Source organism: Etheostoma cragini, chromosome 10 (assembly GCF_013103735.1).
Source record: "Etheostoma cragini isolate CJK2018 chromosome 10, CSU_Ecrag_1.0, whole genome shotgun sequence".
Taxonomy (NCBI): Eukaryota; Metazoa; Chordata; class Actinopteri; order Perciformes; family Percidae; genus Etheostoma; species Etheostoma cragini.
In genome coordinates, this window is record NC_048416.1 from 16,055,521 (window position 1) to 16,073,715 (window position 18,195).

General features: G+C 40.4%; 1 protein-coding gene across 1 annotated transcript in view; it reads right to left on the reverse strand.

The window, feature by feature from the left end:
- LOC117951605 (dedicator of cytokinesis protein 2) overlaps positions 1-18,195 on the reverse strand; it is a 93,053-nt gene that overhangs the window by 51,950 nt on the left and 22,908 nt on the right. Inside the window, exons 22-24 of the mRNA XM_034883379.1 lie at positions 16,543-16,651; positions 16,083-16,153; positions 13,809-13,915 (exon numbers count right to left, since the gene is read on the reverse strand). Coding sequence (XP_034739270.1) covers positions 13,809-13,915; positions 16,083-16,153; positions 16,543-16,651 — 287 coding nt within the window. The remainder of the gene's footprint in view (positions 1-13,808; positions 13,916-16,082; positions 16,154-16,542; positions 16,652-18,195) is intronic.

The window sequence follows — 18,195 nt, forward strand, 5'->3', positions numbered from 1 at the left end:
CACCCCATCCAACCCCTCCCTCTCTTGTAGCCGCAGGTAGACAGAGCTCATTAAAAGCTCATTTGGGCTGATGCTCGTTAGTTTCATTATTAACTGAGCCAAGCCTATACGCCTGCTGAGCGGACCATCATCACAACACTCACTCTATCACCCAAACATGCATAGAGGAAGGGGTGGATAAGAGAGACAGAGGGGGGAATTGCGTGAGTTACTGAACGCCAACAATGACTCAGAGCAATGGAGGGAGAAGACGAAGGAGGGGCCTGGACAGGTAGAGGAAATCCAACGTGAGCAGAGGGATGTTTAAGGCCATAGTGTGTAGTTTCTGTCGCCTCCATGAGGAATCCTAAATAATGACAACAAAACTGCAGTTGCATCCACATAATTTGAGCCTTTTGTGATCGTGCAACACCCCCACCCGTCCTCCATATAGTTGCTAGTAGCCAAGGAGGACACGGAGGATTTGAAAACATTACAGACTCTTCAGAAGAAGTAACTACCATCAGTTGAGCATTTGCACGCGTAAGTCACCGGCCGAAATAATCTTCTGAACATTTGAACCTTTGTGGGGAGCTGATAGACTTAGCTTTGTAGCAATTCATTTGGCAAGGGCTTGGATGTAACGGACGTTAATTAATATAAAGAAGTTACGCACTAAAGGCTTAAGTAAGTCACTGAGAGACTAATCAAAAATATCTCATTGGCATGCTATCATTTATATGTAAATATATTTACCATAATGTAAAACTTGAAATAAAGATGTCCCTTTTTCAGAAAACAAACATGAAACAAGGAGGCCTCCTAGTCTGTTGGATGGTGTTTTAAAAGCTGCCAGCTTTGTATTTGAGTGAAAACCCTACTTAATCTGTTTAATCCATCAAACCAGAAACTCATCATCTTTTGTATTTTAGATAGAAAAAAACAATGAGCTATGTTTTATAGCAGCTTTTTTGTGCGTGCGGGAATTAATCTTTTACATGCGGGTACATCCATCTTCCGGGGGATGGATGTACCATTGAACCTGAGGAGAACTTTTTTCCCTGGTGATATGACCCCAAAGCCAACCACACCTTTATTTCTATTGATCAAAGCAATAAACATAGCTGGTACTTGTTCAGGGGAGAAAACGTGACATTGACCAATCCTCCCACCTGCTCTCTAAGAAAAAAAAAAAAAGAAATCACATTAAAAGGGGTATTCTGCATCAAATACTAGTTTTATTACCATTACAATGTATCCTGTTGCTTGATACATTACGTGTTTTTTTTATTTTACTGTGTCAGAAGCAGTGATGTAGTGGAGGCTAAACGCACGTAAACGCCGTTTATGCACCTCTCAAAATTCTGAAATGGCGTTTACCGACCTCTAAAGTGCGTTTATCCACCTCTGAATAGCCTATTGTCCCAAAGCCATTCTAAATTAAGCTTCTGTTGTTTTAGTTTCATATTGTCATCATATTGCGTTGCATTACTGTCAGTGTTGACCAATCTCTTGCGGTGTTTGGGGTATAGAGCCCCCAACGTCGCCTTTCAGGCAGCGCTGCCTGGAAGGTAATAGGATTGGGCAATGGTTGTGTGCCTTGAAGTCAACGTTGGGGGCTTAAAACATCAAGCAGGAAGCAGCAGTCAAGATTTGTCAGTCACACTATTCTACATTAGGCTACATGTCTCATGTAGTTAATGATGAATGGTGTTTTAAAAATGGATATCCGTCATTTTTTTAAGCGCCGCCAAGACAGCAGCCCTCCTCCTGATGCCGGCAAACGGTCTCGGAAAGAAGCCCAAAGTGAGTGAACTCGGAAAACAGTACTAAACTTAATGTTTTTGAGGTTAATTTGGTTAATGGTAGATTCATGCCACTGACTCCAAAAGCCACGGCATTGATTAGGTTAGCCTACCCCTTTCAGACATGAAGTTGCAGGTCACCTAGCTACCTTTTCCCATTAGTGAAATTCAGGATATATTGTCTGATAATAACTGGATGTTATTTCATGCATTCTGTGGCCACTGAAAGTTAGTGACAAGAAACTCCCTTTGCCAGTCAACTAGCTAACTAGTTGTCTCTCTAGCTGTTCGCAGTTTCGCGGGTACGGTAAACGTTTGTATGGTAACAGCGAGTTGTACAAATCAGAAACGTTGCTGTTATGCATAGGATTGTGGGTAATGTAGGTTTTCTGAGTAAGATAGGGGATAATTGTTTTTCTTATAATGTTACAAGGTTGATATCTTACAGACTTCAAGCTTCATCAGGAGCAGAAACTGGGTCAGTCTACCTGGGATGGTTTATACATTATGGCTGATAATCTAAATTCATATGGAGAAAATCAATGGGGTTTTTAATATATATATAAACTGTAATCACCAACTATTTTGATAATTGATTAGTTGGTTTGAGTATTTTTTTTAAGACAAAAGAAAAAATGTCTTTGATTCCAGATGTGAATATTTTACCCAATTTTCTCTGTCTCTGTTTTTGTATTTAGTAAACTTTACAGATTTCAACCATATAATTCCTTCTTGAGTCTTTTTGACAAGAACTTCAATTAATGTATGAATTGAATACTGATTGTGTGACCTATGAAGGAACAACCAGTGATAAAAGACAACCTATAGTAATGTCATCAGGATACACCGGTAGGACGTGGCCCACCTTATCGGTGATTGCGTCGTGGTCCACCTGATCATAGAATTTATAGTTTACCCACCTCTTTTTTTTACCACTACACCACTGGTCAGAAGGCAGGCGTAATGAAACCATAATCACATTATAGCAATCTTCGAGGTCTATGCCCTGAACCCTGACCCTATGTGAATGTGTAGCAAGATTGAAGAATACAATCACTGAAGCTCCAATGCATGACATAACTGCAAATCAAGTAGAAATTTAAAATGAGTGCACACAAATAGTTTACAGACATCTAGCCTTTCTGTCATTTTACATGTATAGGTGAGATAAGAGCATGTGGTCTAACACAACAAGGTGCCGTTTCTTCGTAGGTAAACAAGGTTGTAAAAATGAGTGAGAAATAAAAAGTGATCGTTATAGAGAAAGATATTGAAATTGTATTTTCTATTTCACTGTGCTTAATTTCTAGCTTTTTATTTTATAACACATCAAGCAACAGTGTTGTAGCAGGCATACTCAGAAAATACGTACTGTACTATATAGAATTCTGCAATTTCATTGTCCACCCACAATGAGTGACACAATCTACTCAACTTGGGTTGAACTTTCAATGGGGTGTGCTGACACGGGAAGATCATATATTTCACCAATTTGAATAGTGATAGAAAAACAACCAGTCTCATGCTTTTTTAATACTCGCTATATAACCTGTACTCTCCTGGGAGATTTTGTATTCAGGGTAAAACACCTTTAGTTCAGTCAGCAGCCGCTTCTCATCTTGAAATTTGGAAAACTTATAGAAAACCATGAGCACCCTAATAGCTTGCTCACACACAGCATCCTACTTTGACGGATCTCTCGTGGTGTGAATTGTCTGTTTTGATTTTACTTTTTTACTTTAAGTTTCCTTTCCCTTTTTAAAATGTCCCTGTAGTTCCTGGATATGAGCAAAAAAAATTATGAAGTATGGGCTGCCTTAGTAATGCTCTTCCAGACTCTATGGCTGATCTTCAGTCACCAATGTGGAAAAGTGCCTTTAACTTTGCAGGCATTTCTCTGCACCTAGCCGTGGAATAACATCAGGAATGTTAATTTCTGCTGCTTCAGCCTGAATCGACGCTTTCTCAGTGACTTCTTTGAACTGCACTTTGGTCCCCGGGGCTTTCAGTCATGTAAGAACACCAATGGTACAATGGCATGCAGTTCCCAGGGTCTTGGTCTTTCTTTAGGAGGGTAATTGAAATGATTGTTATTTCAAGGAACACTTGCTCAATGGGACTACACAGTTGCTGACCACACACTCCGACCTCTGTGAAGAATTATATGTTTGTGCCATCTGAGGCATATGCAAAAAAAATCCTTGCACAGTAATAAGTAAGTTGCCTTCCTTTTAAAAAAAAACAATGCCTCCACTCAGCGGATCATCAGTGGTCCAATCAAACATGATGGATGCCTCCTGCATTTCTTCTAAGATGGTTTTATAATGGATAATGCAACGGTACATACTGCGAGTAGAGGCCCCTTCGGTCATTTTAGTGATTTTATTTCTTGATTGAGGCAAAATAAACGGTAAAAGTAATAATATATTGCCTGTTTACTACAGATAGAAAGAAAAAAAAATTTGTTCCTGTGAAAAGCAGTTGGCTGCTGACAACATGCAATTAATGGCCTGGCAGATCAGTTGGGTCCATAAAAGGCAAAGATCTTGCAAATGTAGCTTCAGCTTAGAATCTGCAACTTCTGCCAGCATATGAGCATATGAGCTCCTCTCATTTCTCCTGGTGGCTGTCTTACCCTCTTGTGTGTGTCTGACTTTTTTGTGTTCTCCGGTTCTCTATGCCTACTATAATCATAGTTGTTTTTCATCTTGTTTTGGTCTCTCTGCTGACCCCTTAACATGTCCCTTCACACCTTTCCTCCTGATTCCCATTTTTTGTCTTTTTGTTCTGTCTATCATAAATCTGCTTCTCCTACTCAGCATTTTGCCACAAAACTTTCAATATTGTAACCATAATGAAACCCATTAACTGAGGCGACTGATCACCAGTTTCGGTGCTGCTCGTCATGTGCCATGTGTTCTACGTCTTTCCTGGCTTGAGCTTCTTAGACAACACTTCTGTTTGGGCTCTGTACAAATCCCACATTCTTCCCTTGGATTGGTAGTGTCTAACCCCAGTCATGGTCCTAATCCTATAACCTTTAAGCATTTTTGCAGAGGTCTGTTTGGTGAAACTTGCTTGCGGCTGCTTTGTAACGAAGCAGCCGAAAAAGAGACACTGCCTCCTCCCAACCAGTGATCAGAGGGGGGTAGGGGCAGGGGAGATGGAGGCACCAGGGGAAAATGGAGAAAAAAATGCATTTTTATTGATGCAGCTTTTTGCAGTTGTTGCCTTTACTCACATTTGAAGAGGTTTAATATCAAATGTGAAATAAAAAAGAAAAAAAAAGAAAAGAAAATTTTAACGGAAAAGGTGCAACCTGATACACTCTTGCGACTAGAATAAACATTGCTAAAAGCACCAATGGTTTCACTTTATATGCAAACCTGTGTTTTGATGTTCCACTAGCCTGTGTGATTTAGTTGCATGTTAACGCAGTGCAACAATGCAGTAAATCCATTCAGCCATGCTGTGGAAGAAAGCTTCGCCAACAGGCACTAACAGGCGAATGGAATTCAATGTCTTTGGGCAAACATTGGGGGTGCATTTTAACTTCTTCTCATCTAGCTTTCACAGTGTGTAGATAAACACACTCGTTCAAAGAAACCAAAATACACACAGGTGCTGACGCACAACTCCCAACATGTTCAACGCTTCAAGTAGTATCTATGTTCACAAGGAAATGTCTATTTATTCTAGCTTCAATCTTAGCCTTTTAATATTAATACCAATGTGTGCCTGTGTGTCCAAGTGTCAATTGTCCTTTTTTGTGTCTGATGTGGTGCTTCACTGCTAGTTGGAATCTCTTTGTGCCTGTGTGAGCATGTGGTTATGTGTTTGGGTTACCAAATTTGTGTGAGCAGACAGCCACCAGTGTTGGCAGGCCACCACACAGAGAGCAGCTTTGATGGCTCAGCAGCCAGCTCATCCCTTTTCTGTTCCATATTTTTTTCCTGTTGACATCCAAACACAATAAACTATAGCACATGATAATGAGATGCAATATCAGTTTATAAGAGGCATGTAAATCTGGGTTGTCTTCTACTTTCTCTCCATTCCTGGCTCTCTCCCCCCCTTTGGTTGTCATCACTTTCTTTCAGTAAGATAGAGTGATAGAAAAGATGATAATGAGGAGGTTTAGAGATGCAACAACAAGTAAATCTTGTGAGTTGAGAGGGGCTGGGACCAAGCCAACTGTCAACGCGCTTGATGACTAAATGTCTCTCTCAGCAGGTTTTTCATCTCTCCATGTCACTGTGGGTGTCTCCTCTCATCCACTCTGCCTCCATCCCTCATTTGTCTTCCTCCCTCCTTCCTCACATTTACCCTTGCTCCATCTTTAAACCCCATTGGAAATATTAAGCCCTGCAATTACTCTGTTCATATTTAGGTCATGGCTGTCTGTCCACACTTTGCAATTATGCCTTAAAGTGCATTTTTATTGTGACTTTTGCTATGATGCTGATGACACCTGGCACAGAACAAATATTGTCAGCAAAAGCAAAATAAACACAATCACAGTAGAGGGTGCTGTCTTGCGTAAAATAGCTTTTCCTCATGTTTTCTTCTATAAGCACACACAAAACAAGATTAGAGGTTACTATTACAAGAACAACGTAGATGTACAACCCTATGTACACAGTATGTTGATAGAGTATTTGTTCGTTTGTCCAGACAAAACCTAGCATGTGTGACATGTTTACCACTAAAACACGAATAATAAGTACTAGATTCTGCTGATACTGATCCGATAATCCCTTGAGCCTTGCTTCAAGATGCAGCTTTTATTTATTTTACCCTGTGTTTCAAACAGCATGCAAATTATCTTTCCACCTTTCTTAGTCACAGACTGTGAGTCACCCTCTAATTGCCACCCCTCGCCCCTAACTTCCTTCCCTGAAATTCCCTTAAATGGATTGACCAATTAGTCTGTTGGTAGCATCAGATGATACAAAGTATTTGATCAATTTAACCAAGGCAGGTCAAAGGTAGATGAATGCTTTGCTGTGAACCATTTCACTGCTTTGACTTGTGGGCAGACTAATTCTTTGTATCCTCTAGCAGGAGAGTAATATAAAACAAAACTGCTGGCTCTTGTTAAGCCTATAACTGATTACAGTTTTTAGACTGGATAATAGGGTGAGCAATATTGTGATACCTTAGTTCAATCTGTAAATTGTATTTACAATATCTCCAATTTACTGAAGTGTTGAAATCCTTTTTTGTAATAACTTCAATTCACTTCAACTGTTATTGCTGCTGCTGAATAATGACCCAGCCTCCCATAGGAAATCATTAAGCTTTAATCAGTTCAAGAAATGTTATTTTGCTGTAACCTGAGAAACATAACAGAAAGTTTAACTGTGCAGTGCAGTGCATTGCAGTAAGTTGCATAATAACAGGACACTAAGCTGTTCTGTCGGGTTTCTAGAGTCTCTGGTTTACAACAAGCCACTCACACATCTGTACCAGATTAATTAATGGCTAAGTGTGTTGATACCCTGACTGTTATGTCCCTCTACTGTCCTTATCTACATTGGGTTGCCGTTGAGATTAATCCACAGACACAATCGTGGACCAGAATATAAATGAAACGGAGGGAGAGTGTGAGACAGAGGCATTTCCCAAAATGATTAAACTGCATTCACTTTGCTCCATTAGCCTCATCCATCCCTCTTTTCTTCAAGCGTTTCATCCACAACCTCCCAAACTGCAATCTCGGCAGACTCTTAATGAATGGCAGAAACTACCTCCGTCTCTCTCATTAAACCTCTGGAACCAACAGCTCTACAGTAAGCACAGCTATTTTGGGTCAGTCTGTATAACAACAGTCAAATGTAATTTGTGGAAGATTGCTCGTCTGCTGTGAAACACACACTCACCACTTGTACCCACTTTACATTAATACATGCATTACATTCTGACAGGTATGGTAGGCAGATTTTGCTGGGTGTTAGTAAGGTGATCTTAATGCAGTTACAATAAGGCATGACATTAACATTAATGTGATGCAACAAAAGCTAATGTAATGTAACACAGCATAAAATAATATATAGAGTAAGACACAATGGGAGGAGAGGAGAGGAGAGGACACAGCAGCCATAAGACTATTGTGTTTTTTACGATTCACATACAGTATCTGTCTCTTAGGTATATATAGCTAAGGATATAGCGCATGGGCACATGGGGGCTTACTGGACCACCAAGCAACCTGTTACACACTCACACACCCTGAAAGCAGTAAAGCTGATTGCTTTTAAAGTACAGCTCAACCATCTGCTTTGGTAGAGGCGTGGAGAAATACATAACAATAAATGAAGGTCCCTTATGGTTCATGCAAAGACTTGATTATCCTCAAGATAACCCTCACAAATACATCACATACTTTCACTATTAAAAAGACTGGCTTTTTACACCTACATTTACTGCTTTTAGAAAGAAGATTTAGTTAAAATATTAACAGATCTTACTTTTATACCAGATATATCCAGATTCAAAGCTATATCCTGCTTGGTTATATCTTTGCTATCTAAAGCTCTTTCACAGGCCAGATGTAGAAAACATCATTCAGTATCATTATAACTGGGGCCTAAAGTGACCTGTCACTAAGGCTGATTGGTAGAGAATGTGGGAACAACGGAGATCACTCAACACTGATTAAATCCTGACAAAAATAACTGTATAGTACATCACTCATCCATATTCATCAAGCACGGTCATGAATCTGTTAAGTAATCACAGCAGGGAATAAGTATATAGACATGAGTGTGAACAATTTCAACAATACTGTATAATGTGCTGCAATATATCACAAGCAATTTAACTAATGGGGTGGCTGCTGTTTATATGGAACGATATGAATGATACATTCAAAAAATAATAATTTTACACTTGCAATGGCACGGGCAGCTTTTCAGATTTTCTGTATTATGGGTTTCAGTAAATCATGTTACAGAGATACCTGGCCGTAACAATTCCTCTTACAGGAGCATTTTACTAAACTGAATGGAGTTTCCTCTAATCTGTTTAATATTTATTTCAAGACAGGTGACTACGACGAAGTAAGATGGCCTCCTGGCTGTGAAAATGATGACTTCAGTGTTTCTTCTAGGATTTCTTTCAGAAGCAGGGGTTAAGTGTTAGTGTTAAGAGGATGTTTGATGATCCCAGACGGTCCCATTCCGCTGTGACCCCTGGTGCTGAGGATCGCGCTGGCTGAGGCGGAAGGACCGCAGGTTGCACTATCTAGCTAATTCTTGTCTCATTTGTGGTCTGATAAATAGTAAATTTATCAAATTCTGTTCCCCATATTGTTATAATCCAAGCTGCATCTGTCATAATTTGCATGAGCGCTCTGTTTCCATGGGAACACAGCCATCCGGGCTTTTGTCCCTGGGGTTAGGGTTTGTCACTCCGCATGAGGAGAAAATTCTGTAGGCTACTTGTGTTGTTGATTACTTGGTTGTCATGACTTCACAAGTCATTGACATCCTGTCTCTCTTCCAGTTTCTCATCCTCAAAGTTGGGAGAGAGCGAACAACTGTTCGTTTAAGTTCAGTGGCGCAGACAGCGCTGCAGAGTCATGTTATTGTGCCTTCATGAAATTTCATGAATTTCTGAAGCAGCGGCAGCAATAATTGTAATGTATATATAACTGAAACACTGGGGTTAGTGGATAGAATCGGGGACTTTGGCCAGCTTTGTTTGTAAAAAAAAAAAAGAAAAAAAAAAAAAGACTGACTCAGTCTTCTGTCTGTTAGCTCTTTGCTCCCCCTGATCTCTCGTTCTTTATTTCCCCTTTATCGTTGTGGATGCTCTCAATCTGTCACAGCGACTGCCTGACAGCATTATAATTTGCCTAAATTGAGCCATAATGCCAAATTTAATTTTGTCTCTAAACCAGATTAACCCGCATGACAGGATGCACATGTGTATCTGTGTGAGTGCCAGTGTGGATAATTGTACATTGTGTTTGTTTACAATATGTGTTTGCAAAAAAAGCCTTAATCCCAGGAGCATATCTTGGAATAAGAGCAAAAAAATCCTTTCAACCACTGCCCATGGTGCGACCAACCATGAGAAAGCCAACCATACTGACAGACAAAAGCAAGTTCAGCATGTTGGGCGCAAACACAAATAAACATTAATTTTAAACCAGGAATGGAGAAAAATGAATACATGTGACAGGACTTCATTGTCAAAATAGTAACTGCTTTCTCCCTGTATAACAGCAGCAACAACAACATGTATGCATGTAAGATTGTTTCATGTCATGAAACAATCTTACATGCATTGTAGTTAGTTTCATGGTGGTTAAGGACGTTGAATTGTTTTGATGATTTTCACCAAAATATACCTAATATTTTTTCAGAAAGGAGCTGATTCATTTAACCCAATTTTAGCCAGATTTTAGTCCACATACACCTAAAGTGTTTCTTTTGTCTGCTGAAAGAAGATGCTGACCAATGCCTTAGAAAAGCATCCAGTCATAGGCTGTGAGGAAAAAACTGAAGCAAATATGCTACGCACTATGCACTGTAAATGGCTACCCAGTGCTCCTTTGAAGGATGGGTTAAATGCAGAGAATGAATTTCGCTACATGTACTGAATATGTATGTGACAATAAAGTACCTTTACTTCAGAGGAATAACAATAAGGAATGGTTAAAATACAATAGTTGCATTCCAGTTGGTACTTTTATAGTCCAATTACCCCCCAGATGTGTTGTTAAATTGATTTAGCTGTTTATTCATATCTTTAATAAAGAACAAATGAATTCAAAGATTATTTAATAATATGGAGACAGTAAAAAACTAAAATAATGATCCCTATGTACACTTATTCTCACTCTCTGTCAAACATGAGCAGGTGATCTCTTGTCTCACACTGACACGCACACAAACCATCCCCTTCCATCATTTAACGTCTCCTACGCTGTCAGTGGTTTGACATTCCTCCCTGGAGAGTGAGCGTGGCGGGCCTGCTCAGACAGACAGACAGGTAGGGTTATTAAATATGTATTGCAGCGCAGTGATAGGACACCCGGGGCCATTAGCCATGATAAATATATAATCTGGCTCTGCTGCATATTTCAGCTTCTTGGACGATTGGCAGACCAGCATACAAGCCTTCTGATTAGCATCCCAATGCTAAAATGCATCTCAATTAGACCGAGTGTCAGCTCTCATTTGGTGAGGCAGGGATCGAGATGGAAAGAACCAATGTATAAAAGAACAAATAAATAAATAAGTACTGTGCTAGAGGAAGGGAGAGAGGGGGGCTGGGTGTCCCTGACCAACAGCATGCTGGTTGGCTGATAAATTGTGTGTGAGCAGGCCTTAAACTTTAATCACTTCTGGGCCTATTTAATAGCAAAACAAGGCCTGTCTTTTTCTCTCAGAAACCCTCATTTTTCACTTTCTCCAAGATGTTTTGTTTTCTCTCAGCATCCCCATTATCTCCTCTATCCTTATCCATCTCATATCTCTTGTTCCTTCTTTTTCTAACTAGCCTTTGTCTCTTCCCCACTCCTCCGTTCCTTGTGCCATCTTCACCAATCATTATGTCATCCTTCTTTCCTCTGTTCCCAGTCTCAATTCCTTTATTTTCCCAAATACTACTCCATTCTCCTCTTTCTGTTTCCCCCCTGTCTCCCTTCTACTTTCTATCCTTTCCTGCTCTGATTGTTTGTATGTTCTTGGTCTCTCTGCTACCTCTCCCTGACAATCCATCATTTTTGCATCTAAAAGGTTTTGTTTTTTTCCAACAGGAGACTCCTACCATTTCAAAAATAAACACTCAAAATGATTCTTGGCAAACATTTAAAACACACCAGGGTGTGACTAGGGTGAAGTGTTTTCCAAATCTTTGCTTCCAAAACGGTTGCATGACAGTCATCTGCTTTTCCATATTGACTTATTATTCAGGAGACTTAGTCTGCCAAAGTTGATGAGTAGCACTTTGACACAAGGCACTACATTCCTTTTCTCTTTATCCTGCTCTGGTTTTTCTACCGGTCGTTCCCTTTGCTTCCTCTTCTGTTACTTTCATCGTTTTCTTTCCTCTTCTCACCCTTTCCTGGTGACAGAGTGTGGCTCTGAGTGGGTTGACAGCTAGCCAGAGGGCCAAGCCTGTTGTCGCAGCCCCTGGGGAATCAATCATCTGAGCCAGGATCAATACCAAAAGACCGTATCCTGGACCGGCCACTGACTTGGCTGGCAGCATCTGACTGATGAGCAGACCCTCTGCTACACTGGGCAAAAACAACATTCAAGGCAGGGCACACACCCATTTGGCATGCACCACCACACAAACACTTAAATGCACAAATATACTACCACCTGAAAACATACATACAAATGTGTTTGCTCTCTGTGTGCATGAATATCTTACACACAACCTGCAATGTCTACGTTGGACAGAATCTGTCTAAGCACACCCCGGGATGCATCCCATCTCAGTCCGACTTGGACCGATGATTCAGACAGATTTTTGTCTGAAACCAAATTAGGTCTTCTGCACTGAATCACAGCCTATACTTCCAATTCTTCACTTTGCACTGCACAGCCCCGATGATGGGCCCTCTTATCGCCAAAAGTAGCACACTCTATCCATCACCGTGTAGTCCACTGGAGGGGAAACCACCACTTATCAGCCAACCTCAAGCAAATTAGACAGATATAATAGGGTTGAACAGAGGTACACTGGTAAACACTTAGACTGGAGCGGAGGGTGTGATGTGTGCACTTCAAGGGTACGAAACAGACTAGATCATGTGTCCCTGGCAGTTATGCCAATTGTAGTGAAAATTGCATAATTGCAGCATTCTGAAAACACTTCCTGTCTTATCCGCCATCAGGTGATATTACTTTTTCTCCTTTGGCAGACCGCAGGTATCACCTTGACATTAATATGGATAACACTTATCTTTCTCTATATTCACCTCCAACACCTGCTGAGGCGTGAACGGTGTACTCATTTTCTGCTTGCAATAAGGTCCATGGACGTTTTCAGTCTGGGCGGACAGAGAATGTCAACACCCAATCCCAAAGGACAAAAGAAAACCATCAGAAACTGCCAATGACTACAGACATAAGTTAAGGTCAATATCATTTTATCCTTAGGACTGTTTATTGTCAGCGAGAGTGACTTGAATTGATCTTTACCAATACAATGATTGGTCCCACTTCTGTCGATTGTAATAAGATAGTATCTGACAGGGCTGCATTGCACTGATTATAATGTCAGTGGAGGTGAACATAGTAGCACTGCAATTGTGTGTCCCAGCGTCAACATCAAATAGCCATACAGTTTTCTTTATCTAAAAAGAAAATATCTCCTGTAGTAAAGATTTTTGGGAAAACTAAACACAAATATCCTTGTTGTCTTTATTTGAATGCAAGCTGAAGCAGCATATAAGCCTAAAGTAGGTTCATCTTTTATTTTCTTTATCTAATACAGACAATTAAATCAGGCCAATATTTACAATGCAAAATATTTTAATAGACATCATGTAACCTGTAGGGTCAAGTCAGTTTTATGTAACTGAACTTGACTTGAATGTGTGTGTTTGTTGCAGTAAAGCAAATGCAGCATACATGCATAAACACCAGTTTGTCCTTTCACCATTTGGCTGACGCGTTTATCCTGAGTGCTTTACTGGATTGCCCTTCAGGGAATGGAACATTACCCTTGCAGTTTTAGCAGCACCACACTTTGATCCAATATGCTAGATCAAGATTAAACCTTTAAAGCAAAGGACATCCTTACATACTCATAAAGTACAGTGGGAACAGCTGTCTGCCCAGTCCTGTGGCTGGGCTGGAATTACTTACTGTCTAATAGACCTTTTAAATGTGATCTCAACCTTTAAGTGAGAAGGAACTAATGCTCTAAAGGATTTCACACAAAATGAGTCGGTGTTTCTTTGGTACTGTGCAGATCTGGGAGTGGTTTTCCCACAACGAAGTCTGCTATTTGTTAGCAGGTCAGTGCAGAGTTCTGTATCAGGAACAAATTACATACCTTGTTTCTGGAAGAGTTGGCTGCTGACGATTTCAGTCATGGAGGCCACCTTCTGTTTCTGGAGTTTCTCAGGGGGGATGCAGGAATAAAAGTCATGCAGCAACTCACTGGTGAAAGAAAGCAGTAGGCAGTGAAGTCAGTAATCATCAAGATCGTAATACGGGAAGAGCAACAAGTTTGTTTTCTTGAAAATGAGCACTATGTTTATATTTTCAGGAATACGTTTCCCACAGATTATCGCATGTGTTTTAATTTGGACAAAAGATATCCTCGCTCTAACAGAAAAATTGGGATTTTATTTCAAGTTTGGTCAAGACCACAACTCCCGGGAAATCCCTAAAGCGCCTGTGTATCGTCAGATTTCTGTTAAATTCATTACTGTGATTGAATGTAAAACGTCCTGCTTCAAAGGCAACCAATAACTCATTTTTATTTGGAAATGTGTCACTGTTAACTCCCCTTCATCGCCCCCCCCTTAACATGCACTCCCGAAGTGAATGGAGGTGAGAGCAGAAGAAGCTCTGGCTGTCTGGGATATGTCGGTAATAAAATTGTATTTCAATTTATTACAATTTATTTACCCAACACAGCTGGGATTACCTACATGTTTTATCTGCACTTAGTAGTGAAACTAGCTAGCTAAAGTTATCAATCCGCCTCACCAAAACTCTCCCAAATGTTTTTCACCAATCAGCCAAATATTAGCTAGTTGTGTATACATTGCAAAGCTGTGCAGGCTGCATTAAAACAAATAAGCCAAAGCACAAACACGCTTTAATGAAGACACAGGTTTTAGAATAATTAAAACAGGCGTGTTGCAAGCTCGGATGCCACTTAGAAAGATTGAATGCTCAAAGCATGGCAAACCTTCCGTCACTATGTTTTGGTCTGTCTCTAACTTTGTCTCCGTCTCCTTAAATTATGCAGCACAGGTTGCACAAGCACTTTCAGTAATGGTATAAAAGAATGAAATGCACCACCTCTGCTGCCAAACACTTTTAATGTGCATTAGCTGTCTTGAGGCCACGCTGGGGCACAGTTCAGACTTAGCAGGCCCATTGATCATCTGAGCTGAACTTAATTAAAAACCCAAAAAGTCAGCCTGTTCCCACATGGACATATACATGTACAAAGGACACCTGGAGCAAACAAAACACAGGCATAACTAACAATGTCTGCGTTCGCACCACTCGGCAGATCAATCTACAATACAAGGGGCAGGAATGAGACTACAGAGAAGCTAAGACAAAGCTTTGATGTCCACCTTAAGTGCAGTGATTGTAATTCACATAGCTTGCTTTTGGAAACTCTGCCTGAAGCAATTTTGATTAGGAATGCAATGGGGACCTTACTTTCAAGTTTAGATGGCCCGGGTATATTTGTGCATGTGTGTGTGAAGAAGTACAAAAGGCAATAGCAGTGAGTGAATGCAGGAAGAGAGGGAAAGAGAAAAAGAACAACATAAGGCGGGAATTTGTGTGCTGGATTAAGGCCCCTCATCACTTTTCTTCCTGTGTATGTGTGTATTTGCTTGTGTGTGTCTGTGTGACAGGTGATAAAGGTAGCACCTCTGTGACATTGTGTTGACATCAAGTCACTCCAAGGACAGAGCTGGCAGATGTGGATAATCCACAAACACACAAAAGCACACATGGGTCACGGAAAGGTGAAAATAGAAATTATGAGGATGAGTGTGTTTGAAATGGAACCTGGTCAGTCAAGAAAACAAGTAATCGATCAAGTAACAAGGTCGGACGAAGACTATAGATCCATAGCTTTGGAATTTGCTAAAGGACAAATAGAGTGCCTGAAATTTCCTGTTTGTAAAAAAAAGTGCTCCAACTGGTGAAGTTATACACAGAGGTCATTTCCTAGACTAAACTGCATATTGTACGTTGTGATTTGGGGTCAAAGTGAGGTTAAACAAGCCATTCCAAGTCATAATGCTCTTCAGGAGGCTGAGAATGAACCCGAGAGAAGAGGTTCAAACGGGTTCTGTTCGATGGTTTCACTGAAATTGTCAATTCACTCAAGGGCAGGAGGCGCAGGGTCTGTTTGAGTGTATGTCCTTGTGTACATGTCAGTTTGATGAGATTTTTATCGCCTGATAAAGAAGGTACGGCTCAACCAGGATGGAATGCGTGGGGGACAGAAGAATAGGGGTCACAAAGCCAAGATGAAAACTTCAGCTGAACTGAAATCTCCAATATATTCTATCCGAAAGGTGTGTGTGTGTGTCTGTCAGTGAGTCGGTGTGTCTAAAGGAAAGCTTACCTGAGGAGTTTGGCATCAAACACTTTCTCAACATCATGCAGAACTGTTGGCAGGTACTTAAGAGCAGCAACCTGATGGCGCGCGCACACACACACACACACACACACACCACACACACACACACACACACACACACACACACACACACACATTAGTTTCTTGCAATCCTATGGAAGCTGTCAGTGAACAAAAGTTGATTTGGTCATCAAACTCTGATCACAACTGTAAGAAAATATCTGCTGTTGTTTCACAGGGCCACTCGATCTGTTTCTATGTCTGCCTTGGTGTAAGTAGTCAGACTGAGAGGAAGACATTAAGCAGCAGAATACTGATATAGTCAGAATCAGGTTGAGAGATCACATTAGAGGTTGGAGCATGAGGAGGAGCAGGAAGATGAGACTATGAGAGTAGGTATGTAAAGGTGAAGGTAAAGGTGTGCAGAGTGAACATGAGTAATTACCCTAAGCAGCAGAGTGGTGGTGTAGTCTGTTCTCATCAGGCTGTTTATGGACTCAAAGAGCCTCCTCAATGAATCCTCAAACTCTGCCTGCTCCTTCCCCTCGTACAGCCTAGGATGACAGGAGGAAATTAATAGAAATGCAACAGAGGAAACAGAAAAGGGTAGAAAGACAGAAGCATGACATGAGATTCAAAAAACATGACGTGACATGATTAGCAAGAAAGATGGTGGGAAGTATCGAGCAAGGAATTAAAAGACTACCGAATAGAACAAGGGGAGGGGGGATGAATAATCAATAAGGGTGGAGCGTGGAGACAGAAGACAGTGTCAAGGATGGACAATTCATTCGGGTTTTAGTTCTCTCTTAGATTTGCTTCTTTCCTTTACTTGTACCCTTTTAATCATCTGTCACCGCCATCATTTAAGCCAGGCATGAGTTTGTGTCACAATTTTTATATCTAGTCACTGTTTTAAAGTGCATAACCCAAAGGATTATCGTGTAAAATAAGACACTGCTCCACCCTACATAGGAACTTGCTGCTGTTACTTTATGCACTTGGAATGGCATGAAAGATCTGCCTCACATCCACACATTTCATAAAGAAACCTTATTTTGCACTGACTCATCCCTGTGCTTCCACTACTTAGTTATGCATTGTTTTCTAAGAACATTTAGTAGGATAATACATGGTAATGACATGATAATTTGATGTATAATAACTCACATCTTTTCTTGGAAATCTATTTTGATTGAGACTCCATAACAAACCTACCTTGTATTATCCCTTTGACAGAGTTTATTCTGTTTATTTCTGTTATTTCTAAAAGCAAACAGGGACTTCTCTAGGATGTAAATTATTCTGCAGCACTATAGTTGTTTTTCATCCCAGTTTAAATTGATTCCAAGTTAGTAATAATAATGTTTTCTAACTGATCTTCAATTGAGCAAGTGTTTTCTCTGCACTAACGCAAAGTAATCTAGCAACAAGTGAATGAACAGCTATAGATCCTAGTGTTTCTATGGAAATGGGGCATCAACTGAATAAGCTGCAATCCCTCACTTCTTTCAATAATATGGTTGAAAATGAATTTAACATGAAGGTGCTATATTGCACTTTAACCTTCAAGTAAATGTTTAATTTTATTAATGAAGCTGAAAGACCATGTGAACAAAAGTGTCTTATACTGCCTGTGTTACAGTAGCTAATGATAGAGATATCCAGTACACACTTGCAATTCAATGCACGATATTGTATTATAGGGATGCAGCAAATGAACGGCTAACTAATGTTGCCAGGGTAAAACTAAACATTACAGACTGCAGTGATAATAATAATCCTCCTCTGACTTAACAAAAAAACGGTTATCTGTGTTGCTTCCATTCCAACACATTACTCTACCATCCCTTCAGTCTAACTCCCTCCACCCCAAGCAAACTTCTCTCTCATCCATCTCTCCGCCCTATTCCTGCCCCTCGTCTCCTCACTTTTTCTGTGTGATTCAGGAGAGCTGTGCAGTTGTTAATTACAATAGAAGTTATAAGTGCTGGAGGGAAGGATTAGCATGTGGAACACTGTGAATTTAGCATGTGGGGGGAGGGATTACGTGGCAACACATGGAGGTATTATCACAGGGCTATTTGCAGAGTACAGT